The sequence below is a fragment of the Ursus americanus genome, chromosome 12 (genome assembly GCF_024610735.1).
Source record: "Ursus americanus isolate L20-20 chromosome 12, mUrsAme1.1.p, whole genome shotgun sequence".
Taxonomy (NCBI): Eukaryota; Metazoa; Chordata; class Mammalia; order Carnivora; family Ursidae; genus Ursus; species Ursus americanus.
Window position 1 is genome coordinate 2,086,654 of NC_142138.1, and position 12,442 is coordinate 2,099,095.

The 12,442-nt window shown below is 42.8% G+C and overlaps 1 protein-coding gene across 1 annotated transcript; it reads right to left on the reverse strand.

The window, feature by feature from the left end:
* Window positions 1–217: 217 nt before the first annotated feature.
* Window positions 218–1,227, reverse strand: LOC123793624 (olfactory receptor 2A5-like). Its single transcript, XM_045799449.2, has one exon. It carries the CDS (start codon window positions 1,207–1,209, stop codon window positions 250–252), a length of 960 nt encoding a protein of 319 aa, XP_045655405.2. The 5' UTR covers window positions 1,210–1,227; the 3' UTR covers window positions 218–249.
* Window positions 1,228–12,442: the final 11,215 nt, after the last annotated feature.

Below are 12,442 nucleotides of genomic sequence, written 5' to 3' on the forward strand. Positions count from 1 at the left end.
TACAGATGTGGAAATTACATCCCAGAGATGTCAGGTGACACTTGCACAGCCGCAGGAGGTCAATGATGTATTTAAGCTTTGAACCCAGTTCTCCCTGAGTCTTTCCTAATATTTTCAGTGGCCAAGTTAATGCAAAAGTGTTTTTTTCTAAATATTTTCCTCACCCTGGGCTCCTCATCCAGTCCAATGACTTCAGTGGAAGTGTGGATGGGACAGACAGAGATCAGAGATAGGGCACTGTAGGCAGTCCTACTCCATGGCCTTTTGACCATCCTCACTTATTCCAACTAACTTGAGGAAAGCCCTCTTCACATCCTTGTTCCGGAGGCTATAGATGATGGGATTGAGAAGGGCAGAAATGACATTGTAGAACAGGGCCAACTTCTTGTCATCCTCTGGGGAGGCTTCAGAGCCGGGCCTCATGTACATGACCATGCATGGAACACAGAACATAGTGACCACAGTGATGTGTGAGGCACAGGTGGAGAAGGCTTTGATTCGTCCCTGTGGGGAGCGAATCTTTAGAATAGCCATGAAGATGCGAACATATGAGGTCAGGATGAGAGATAATGGGATCAGAAGCAAGATGAAACCCAAGATAAAGTCCACTTGGTCATTGAGGGTTGTATCTGCACAGGCCAACTTTAAGGCAGCAGGAATTTCACAAAAGAAGTGGTTGATTTCATTGGGGCCACAGTAGGGAAGATTCATTGCAAAGACTGTGTAGACAAGGGCACAGGTGAGACCACAAAGGGCAGAGCTGACTGCCAGGGCTACACACAGGGCTTGGCCCATCTTGACCCCATAATGGAGTGGATACCATATGGCAACATATCTGTCATAGGCCATGGCTGCAAAAATCCAGGTTTCAGTGATGCCTAAGGTCAGGAAAATGTACATCTGGACCACACACCCAATATAAGATATGGTCTTTTTCTTGCTTATTAGATGGACCAACATCTGGGGCACTGTGGTGGTGGCATAGCTGAGATCCAGTACAGAGAGGATGCTGAGGAAGAAGTACATGGGGGTGTATAGGCGTGCATCTACTCTGATCAGGGTAACAATAAGTCCATTGCCCAGGACTGTAAATAAGTAAATAAGGAGGAAGAGGAAGAAAAGGATCCAGTTGGTCCTGGGATTTCTGGAGAAGCCCAGGAGGATAAACTCAGTTACAGAGCTGTCGTTTCTCCAGCCTTGCCTACGCATGGCCTTCCTTCTGAGGAAAGAAGAGAACGTATTGCTGAATCCCTTGCAGTCTCAATGGGAGAACACCACACGAGATCCACAGATGCAGGGACCAAAGGCATCTTAGAGCTAAACAGTCAAACCAAGTAAGCACTTCCATGCCCAGGGAACATTCTGTTCCAATTGGCCAACTGTTGCTCCAGGAACTCAGTAGGGACTCTATAAATATGTATTGGTTTGTCTAACTAACTAGCTGTGATAAAATTCCAGTGGTGCTGTGGAAGGAATTATACCAGCAGAAGTCTTATTTTGAAGAACACACACACACGTGCACACACACACACACACACACACACCATAAACCAAAGCACGGAGGCTAGAAAAATAAAAAATGTTTTACAGTAAACCAGAAAGTTGTAGAGGTCTCTGTAGTTCTTAAAGTCTTTCTTTCAAATATCAAGGCTAGCAGGTGCTGCAGAGGGCAGTGTGATGTGAAACAAGCTAAACCTCTAGCTTCTTCTCTTCGCCTTCTTCCTCTCTGGCACTGTACCTTTGAAAACCTACATACCATAAGTTTTCAGGAAAAAAGAAAGTTTCAAATAACCTTTTGGGGAAAGAGGAATCTTTCCGCTAGAACTTTTATCCCCTTTATCCCCCCACCTTCCAGGCCTACTCGCAGTGATTACAATTACAAAGAGCAGGTTGGCAGGTAAAGATGGCCCGAGGCTCAACAATTGAAACCTAGAGAAAACATCTATGCCCCTGGCATTTCTCAAGAAAATGAAGCGTATTTCCTTGGGAATTAGGTGCTTGTATGTCTAGAAGCTTTTCTTAAAAACTAGTAAGGGCTCCTCCACAACCACGTTGCTCCCAAGAGAGAGTCGGGCGGCAGGTGGGATTCCATTTGGACCTGGACTCAATCCTCAATCCCACCTGGGCAGACCTGGGTGACAGAACATGTCACTGACCAGTCCTTTTCTCTTAATCCTTGTGCTAGCCCCTAAGTGCCTGCAACAGAACGTGGACAACTAGGTGTACACCTTTTCCAAACCCAAAAGAAAGAAATGGTCATTTATAAAATGGCACTTTATAAAAATGTTCTAATAAATGTGATTTCACTAGATTATCACCACAACTCACTGAAGTTAGTATCACTGTTCTCATTTCATAAAATCAGCCATCCAAGGTCAGATGGAGAGTAGGACTCAAACTTCCAAGCCCTACGCTCTTCCCACCACATTAAACTGAAATGTGTCTCTCACACCATTAGATTTCATGCAGGGTTTAGCAGTTACCAAGCACAAAATAGGCCCACTTTCGGTGACGTTGTGGGAGAAAACCAAGCTGTGTAATCACACTCGTAGAGGGCAGAAAGTGCATATTGCAGAGCATTGCAGATGGTTAGGTCTTGTCATAGAGAACCCTAAAACCTTGCATCTGTATTTCAATATCTGGGACATTGTACTGGTAGTGAAAAAGCTGAGAGCTGTCAATCTGGGTTAAGATAATGCCGTATAAAGTCACGGACAGAACTCAGGCTCAGAAGGACGAGAAGAATACCATCGATACTCATGTTAGAGACGCAATAGGACGGCGGCTAGCAGGGTGTGAATATAAATCCTCACTCTGATTGCAGATATGAGCTGAGGCTTTAAACGCTGCTGTATGCTGATAAATCTGAACTGTAGCTCCATCCTAGACGTCTTCTCCTAGTTCATCTATCCAGTCGCCTCCTTGCCATCCATCTTCATTTGGATATCTAACAGGCATGTTAAAATAAACACTTTCTAAAGTTAAACTTCCAATCCCCTATAAGCCTGCTCCTCTCACAGCTCAACTAATGGCAATTCCACCCTTTAATGTGGCTAAGAGTTTTTTAAAAAGCAACGCGGAGACTGTAACTTTTCTCTTTCTCCCACATAATACGTCAGCAGTATTGCCAGTTCTCTTCAAGATATGTACCCCAAAAAGATCACTTCTCATCATCCACACCCTTACGACTCTGGTCCAGATCATCATCTTTTCTTGCTGGGAGTATTGCAATATCCCCTAACCAGTTCCAGGGTGTCCACTCTCTTCCCCTACAGTCTATTCTTAGGACAGTAACTAGAGTGACCCTTGAAGGTGTCGGTCAGATCATTTAAACATTATGTAAATCCTCCTCTCAGACTTTCCAGTGGCTTCAGGTAATGCCCAGAAGAAAAGCCAAGGCCCCCCATCGCCTCCATCTCCTACCTCCCACCTCTCACTCGGTCTGTCCAGCCAGCCAGCCTTTTGTTGCTCCTTACTGAAGGCCTGTTCCTACCCCAGGGCTTTTGCTCTTACTGTTCTGACTGCTGGCAATTCTCTTTCCCCCTCATCTCCTTCAAGTATTTGCTCAATCTTCTCAGGGAAGACTTGAGTCTTTCTGACCATCCTGCTTAAAACTAAAATATCCCACACTCGCTACCCCATCGCCTGTTTTATCTTTCTTCATGGTAGTTAGCATCTTCTAATGTACAATATAATTTTAACAGTTGCCCTCCCAAGAATGCAGGCATTCTTATCTTCCTGATTTATTGTGTACCGTCAGATTCTAGAACAGTGCCTGGCATGTAGTAGGCATTATAAATGTTGGATAAATGGATAGACTGAACCTGAGCTGGGTCTCTGAGGGGGCATGCCGCTGGTGCTACTTATGGTGGAATTATATTTAGTGCTGAATTTTGCTTCCTATAAAGCTAGCCATTGTGCTGAGCTCGTTTTAGGCTTTCCCTTGGACTTACATAGCTCTCGACATGTTTCTAAATAAGACCTGGACCAGACCATCTACAGACAGATATCATCTACAGTCATCCCACAAGGCCACAAAGTCAATATGTGCTATTAATTACGTAGAGTCCAAGGGCTGCCCAGAGCAGTTTTTATTTTTCAAACCTGCAGTTTAAAAGGGAAAATGACAAACTAGAGCTTGTCTACGGAGAAAAGAGGTTTTCAGTAAAGGATCCAAGAAACCATAAGAAAAGAGCTTTTCAGTAAAATACCTGTGAAACCATGTTATTTAGGGAAGAGTGGAAGATACTGAGAATGCTTAGCTTGGAAGCTTATGACGAACCAGAGAGACCCCACCAAAGACTTCAACAGTTGTCCTATAGAGAAAGGTGGAAACGTGTACTGTGTGTTCTCAGAGCAAAAAGTTAGAAATGATTAGTGAAAGTTGCTGGGTGGGGTGAGGGGGGTGAGGGGACAAGCTTTAAACTCAGTTTACAAAAAAACCAAAACAAAACCTCTGGTGATTAATCTGCCCGATAATGAAACATTCTGCTGGTAGTGGGAGAGTGAAACAACAGGCTCTCCATTTTCAGAAGTGCTCCAGCATAAGTTAGAAGTCCATACCATTCAGGGGCACTATCACTTCTTTGGAAGTGAAGTCAGAATGTACAACTTTGAAAGTCCCCTTTACCACAAATATCCTAAAAGCTCAGTGACACCAAGATTCAGAGAATCTGTGATTTTAGGGGTGACTTTTCACTATGCAGCCAACATCATACCACAATCTAGAGTCAAAACAGAGTAATATGGTACTGATGAGCACCAAGGAAGCCTGAAAGAACATGGGAATGCAGTATTAACCAACTGGAGTGTGAACATTTAAAGGATAATTTAAAGGTTTTACTGGCTTATTTTTGCAGAAATATGCATGGTATGCTTGGTACCCAGGAGGGATTACTCTCCCACCTTCTGAGCAAACCCCACATAAGCTCTGTTCAGGAAGAAAAAGGGAAGGCCTAAGAAAAAGAGCAGGCTAGAAGCTAAAGGAAGAACATTATTATAAAGTCTGCTTTAAATCTTTATGTTTTCCTGTTGAAAATACTTTACTCTTGTCTCCTTTGGGAGAGTGTTCTAAGAATCAAATTGGGGAAATATGGGCTACTTAAGAAATTAAGTAGCAGCCGTATGTAAATCACAGGAGGACTACACAAGACCCAAGACAGAGCATGGACAAGAAACATCCCGGAGGAGTATTTCCATTGAAGAAGAACAAAAGTGTCTTCCCTGATCTTTCCTGTTCTAGTCTTTCTTCCATCCATCCCACCCTACACACTGCCAGAGAGACTGTTCCAAAAGGCAGAGCTGACCATGATTCCAGGACTCCTGTTATCTATGACCTGATGCCCAAAGTCCTTAGCAAGGTGCTCAGTGCCCTTTGGAATCTGATCCTCACCTCCTGGCGTCCTCCCTTTATTCTTGCGCTTCTTCTCAGCCCTCATACTTTAAATGGCCCTCCAGCTAGGAATGGGTTTGCATTTTAGCATGGTTGAAAAAAGTATTCATTGATGTCTGTGGCTGCTTTTGCCTATGACAAGAGTGGAGAAGCAGTCATAAAGACCACATGTGTCCCACAAAGCCTTAAATACTTACTATCTGGCCCTTTACAGGCAGGGTTTGCTAACTCCAGCTGAAGACAAACCAACTTGCTCGCCATCCTCTGAATATTCCAGGTCCTTGCACAAAGCTGTTTTCCATGAGGTGGTGTGTACCAAGGGGGCAAGAGAGGCTCTGGGGTCAAAGAAAATTGGGTTTGAACCTAACTCTGCCACTTACCAACAGCACAACCAGGAGAATCATTTAATCACTAAACCTTCATTTCATCATTTGTAGGGGGTGCCTGGCTGGCTCAGTCGGTGGAGCATGTGACTCTTGATCTCAGGGTTGTGAGTTCAAGCCCCATATTGGTGTAGAGGTTACTTAAAAAGAAAATCTTCAAAAAAAAGTCTTGCATCTCATCATTTGTGAAATTGGGAGAATAACATCTACCTTGAAGGTTTTTGTGAAGATTAAGTGTTATCGTAGATATGTGTAACACTGTAGCAGTAAACATCTGTTGTCATTACTCCTATCATCAAATAATTTCCCAGTTGAAATGCCCTTCACTGTTTCCTCCTCTTGGTAAAATCCTAATCACGGAATTCTTCTGTGATTCCCACCAAGCTTCTCCTGTGTTTCTCACCACACTTCTGGGCTATGATAATACCTTTAAGGTGCTTCTGTTACTCCCCAGACATAGGCCGGCACACACACTGGTTTGTGGAACTCCTTAATTGGAGAACCATGTCTTACCTTTCTATCTCCAGTTCTTAGCACAGGGAATGGGTAGGGGGTAGTAAACATTGGATTAATGACTTTGTGAAGTTATGCCGTTGGTTTAAGAGTTTGTTGCAAGGATGGACTCTCAGTCCAGTGGTTTCTCCATCACTTTCTCTTTCAAAACTACTATCAAGGTCTTCTTCTCTGAGGACTTCCACCCAGGATACCCACTCCCAGCACAACCAAAATCCTCTTCTTGGCAATTTGTTGGCTGAAATGCACAAAGTTAAATGGAAAATAGGAGAAATGAAATCAATAACGCATGAACAGTCCTTGGTATTATCTTCCTCAAATGTGCTTATTTTCCAGTCTTAGTCTGTGCCGCTTGAAGTGGCATTAAAGTGGGGGATGAGGCAGGGATGGAGCCTATTTTCACCAAACACTTAGCACAGACCAGTTACTTTACATCCAAGATAGAATAATTGTTAAGAGCTTGGCATTAGAATCAGACTCAGATTCTAATCCTGACTCATTGCTAATTAGCAGAATGACCTTGGGAAAGTTATCTAAACTTTGTGTGTCTATGTCCTTTTCTAGAAACCAGTAATAATAATACATTTGTCTCAAAGGATTGTTCCGGTGATTAATTGAAATAGTACATGTAAAGTTGCTTAACACTGTGCCTGCAGAGTAGTTAGTGCTCAAAAAAAGTGTAACTGTTACTGCTATACCATTTCAATCTCACAGCAAGTCTTTTCCAAAAATTCTGAATTATTAGGAAAAAAGGAAATTGAGGCTCAGAGCCGCTCACCTGAAGTTACACAGTATTAAAGGACACAACCCAGATGTGTCTTTCGCCAAGGACCTCGTGTCACTGGACTCTGCTGCTTCTGTACTACCTGGAGATGACTACCCTGTGCCAGAGCTCTGGCTGACGGAGATCTGGTGGGAGAAGCCTTCCCAGGCTCCTGGTCTTGTCCTTCACACCCTTTAACTATCCTCCTACTCTGATCCCCAATTTAGTACACACCCCTCCTTCACACTCATGCTCCACAACTGCCTTGGACAGCTCCAGTATCCCACTGGTCTATAAGAGGGTCCTATTTTAGCCACTCTCCAGAAGCTGCTGTATCTCAGGAGCTCCCTGGGAGATACCTGATTGGTGTTTTAATGAGGCCCATGGGTATCAGGGATCAAGGAGTCCCAAAGGTGTAGCCAAATAGATCCCAGTGTCACCTCAGGAGTCTTCCAATCCTGAGGGATCCCATTACTCACAGGAAGGTTCATCAAGGAAGAGCACTCAGGATACAGAGAAGGGCTATATGTGCTCCAAAGGACACCTAAGATTTGGGGGAACTAGAACTACAGGAGGGGTGTGGAAATTGGTACTTTAATAACTCAAGTCTCCATAATTGGGGCCCCTATGTGAGTGCAACCAGGGAGCCATCATCAGGACTCAAATTCTATTTGCTCTGCTGGTCTTATTTGAACTTTATTTAGGGCTTCCATAGAAAAGAATGTCTAAACTGGAAAGCTCTTAAGTATTGCCTTCCCAAACCCACATTTTAGATGTGGGAAAACTGAGGCATAGTGTCCACCTAACTGTGGAAAGTCACACAGACTGAACTAGGACTAGGAGTCAGGTATCTTGATCTCGTTAGGTAATGTTGTCTCACCTGTCCAGTGATTAGCGTGTCCCACTGAAGGCTGAGATGATTGCACAGCTGACTTTGGCCTCTTTCTATTTCTATGCCCACCCCACCCACATTTAGCTCTCCTTTCCAGAGTCCAGGAATATCTCTTCCCATGTTTGTCCCCACTGATTAAAGCACAAAGTGAGTATTTGAGCAAGGTGGGTTGGGTAGGAATGGAAAGACGAGGAAGATGAGTCTGGAGAAATGATCAGGGCCAGATCATGGAGAGTCTTGTAGATCAGCCTGAAGAGTTTATAGTGTAACCTAGGGGCATCAAAGATCCGTTGAAATTTATTTAATAAGGAGATTGTCATGGTTTAGTGGCATTCTGGAGCTCACTCAGTGGCTCATGAAAGCATATTGTGCTCACTTCTTTCCAACTCTGTGTTCACTAGTATCACACTGGTAGCATGAAATTGGTCATAGTGACAGTATTTACACCAAAGAAATTGGCAAACACAACAAATCAGAGCTTTCTATTTTCCCAAGAGAACTGATTGTTAAATATTTACCAGCATACCATTGAGTAGTCAGGTTAGTGTTTTTGAAAGATTAGTAGCCAATTTGGCTAATAAAACTGGAAGGAGAAAGACCAGTTGGAGTCCACTAAAAGAGTCCAACTGAGAGATTATTAGACTTTATTGCCCAGGAATAGTGCGAATGAAAAGAAGGAGACAGATTGGAGAGAATCAAGGGGATTTAGCAGCTACTAATTGGATGTGGAACATCAGTTGCTTTGGACTGTTGGGTGGATGATGATGCCATTTACTGAAAAAGCATTTGACAAAATACATCATCCTTTCTTGATAAAAACTCTCCACAGTGTAGTAATAGAAGGAGCATACCTCAATATCATAAAAGCCGTATATGGAAAACCCACAGAGAATGTCATCCTCAACAGGGAAAAACAGAGCTTTTCCCCTGAGGTCAGGACACGACAGGAATGTCCACTCTCACCACTGTTGTTCAACATAGTACTGGGAATCCTAGCCTTAGCAATCAGACAACAAAAACAAATAAAAGGCATTCAAATTAACAAAGAAGAAATCAAGCTTTCACTCTTCGCAGACGACATGATGCTCTATGTAGAAAATCCAAAATACTCCACCCAAAAATTGCTAGAACTGATACAGGAATTCAGCAACGTGGCAGGATATAAAATCAGTGCACAGAGGTCAGTTGCATTTCCATACACTAACAATGCAAGCAGAAGAAAGAGAAATGAAGGCATTGACCCCATTTACAGTTGTATCAAAAACCATAAGGTGCCTAGGAAGAAACCTAACCAAAGAGGTAAAGGATCTGTACCCTGAAAACGATAGAACACTTATGAAAAAAATTGAGGAAGACACAAAGAAATGGAGAACCATTCCATGCTCATGGATTGCATGAACAAATGTTGTTAAAATGTCTATGATACCCAAAACAGTCTGCACATTCAGTGCAATCCCTGTGAGAATACCATCAGCATTTTTCACAGAGCCGGACCAAACAATCCTAAAATTTGTATGGAACCAAAAAAGACCCTGAACAGCCAAAGTAATGTTGAAAAAGAAAACCAAAGCTGGAGGCATCACAATTCTGGACTTCAAACTCTATTATGAAACTGTCATCATCAAGACAGTGTGGTACTGGCACAAAAACAGACACATAGATCAATGGAACAGAATAGAGAACTCAGAAATGGCCCCTCAACTCTATGGTCAACTAATCTTTGACAAAGCAGGAAAGAGTATCCAATGGAAAAAAAGACAGTCTCTTCAACAAATGGTTTTGGGAAAATTGGACAGCCACAGGCGGAAGAATGAAACTGGGCCACTTGCTTATACTATGCACAAAAATAAACTCAAAATGGATGAAATACGTAAAGTTGAGACAGGAAACCATCAAAATCCTAGAGGAGAACAGAGGCAGCAACCTCTTCGACCTCAGCCACAGCAACTTCTTGTTAGACATGTCTCCAAAGGCGAGAGAAATAAAAGCAAAAATGAGCTACTGGGACTTCATCAAGATAAAAAGCTGTTGCACAACAAAGGAAACAGTTAACAAAACTAACGGAATGGGAGAAGATATTTGCAAATGTCTTATCAGATAAAAGGCTAGTGTTCAAAATTGATAAAGGACTAATCAGATTCAACACCCAAAACCCAAAAAATCCAGTCAAGAAATGGGCGGAAGGCACGAACAGACATTTCTCCAAAGAAGACATACAAATGGCCAACAGACACATGACAAAATGCTCCATATCACTTGGCATCAGGGAAATACAAATCAAAACTGCAATGAGATCCCACGTCACACTGGTCAGAATGGCTGAAATTAACAACTCAGGAAACAGCAGATGTTGGTGAGGATGCAGAGAAAGGGGAACCTTCTTACACTGTTGGCGGGAATGCAAACTGGTGCAGCCACTCTGGAAGACAGTATGGAGGTTCCTCAAAAAGTTAAAAATAGAGCTATTCTATGACCTAACAATTACACTACTAGGTATTTATCCAAAGGACACAAACCTAGTGATTTGAAGGGGCACATCCGCCCCAGTGATTATAGCAGCAATGTCCACAATAGCCAAAATATGGAAAGAGCCCAGATGTCCATTGACAGATGAATGGATAAAGAAGATGTGGTATATATATACAATGGAATATTATTAAGCCATCAAAAATAATGAAATCTTGCCATTTGCAATAGTATGGAGGGAACTAAGGGTATTATGCTAAGCAAAATAAGTCAGAGAAAGACAAATACCATGTGATTTCACTCATGTGGAATTTAAGAAACTAAACAGATGAACATACAGGAAGGGAAGGAAAAATAAAATAAGGTGAAAATTGAGAGGGAGGAAATCATAAGAGATGCTAAACTCCAGGAAAGAAATTGAGGGTTGCTGGAGGGGTGGTGGGTGGTGGGAAGGGATAATTGGGGGATGGGCATTAAGGAGGGCACTTGATGTAATGAGCACTGTTAAATGCAGCTGATGAATCACTAAATTCTACCTCTAAAACTTAAAAAAAAAAGAGGAAAGAAAAAAGAAAAGAAAGAAAGAGAGAAATGGAAAACCCATGAGGGGAATGTGATTAAGTGAATGGTGATGAGTTTCCTTTCGAATATGTTAAGATCTGCCTCTCAGATATTAAGTTGGATGTCAGTCAGGCAGAAGGACACAGATGTATGTTCGTTAACTAACATTATGGAGGGCTAAAATTTACTACATCGAATCCCAATATTCAAATGGAATTGGAATTAACTTCATTCAATAGCATAGGATTCTAGAATTTCCCTCCACTGGGGGCGCCTGGGTGGCTCAGTCAGTTGAACGTCTGCCTTCAGCTCAGGTCATGATCTCGGGGTCCTGGGATCCAGCCCACGTCAGGCTCCTGCTCAGTGGAGAGTCTAGGAGAGTCTACTTCTCCCTCTCCCTCTACTCCCCCCCCCATGCTTGCTCTCTCTCTCTCTTTCTCAATAAATAAATAAAATCTTAAAAAAAAAAAAAGATTTTCCCTGTACTGTAGCTCTACTCCTCACCATTGCACAGATTCCTTCTTTCTCTGAGGTTGGACATGAATCTAGAAGCCCCGCTTGTGGCCCCAAGAGCTTCAGTTGCTCTGTTTTGAGCACTTTCTATTTTCGCCCTTATGAGAAGCTTTGTCCTTCCAGACAATCCATTTTCAGAGCCATTGACACCTTCTGCCCTCTCCATGAGGGACCTCAGCTTGCCTGCCTAGGGTTACATTGGCCTCTAAGGGACTACTCATTCCGTTCCATAACATTTGCCTGGGAGCCAAGGGGAAGGTAAAATTTTAAGCAAGAAGCATCAAATAGAGCTGAGTACCGCAGAAAAGATCCTCTACAGCCAAGTCTTCATTTTTTTTAAAGATTGTATTTATTTATCTGACAGAGATAGAGACAGCGAGCGAGAGAGGGAACACAAGCAGCGGGAAGTGGGAGAGGAAGAAGCAGGCTCATAGCGGAGAAGCCTGATGTGGGGCTCGATCCCAGAGCACCGGGATCACGCCCTGAGCCGAAGGCAGACGCCCAACCGCTGCGCCACCCAGGCGCCCCGAGAGCCAAGTCTTCAAAGCTGAAGCACCCTGTGCCTCACCGGGAAAGACCGCTTCACGTCGGTTGGAGGTGTTGATGCTATGACTCTGCCTGTGACCAAAGTCACATCAGTGAACCATTCTTAGATCTTGATGTGAGTTCTCATAATGGCCGGGGGAAATCTTGAAAAAGTAAATTGAAGCAAGTTGTAGATAATTTCATTTCTATTTCAGTTTTTTCCCAAATAATTTTCTTCATAGACTCTCTTTTATATTTCACCCTTTTTGGCCCTGAGTCCTAATAAGATTATTTTAAGTATCAGTGAGATAAAACTGCCACACAGTGTAATACCCATGCATCTTAAATGCACAATCATAAATGTACGTGTACCTAATACATGAAGCAAAACGGACAGAATTAAATTGAAAATTGGGTAATTTCATAATTGTAGT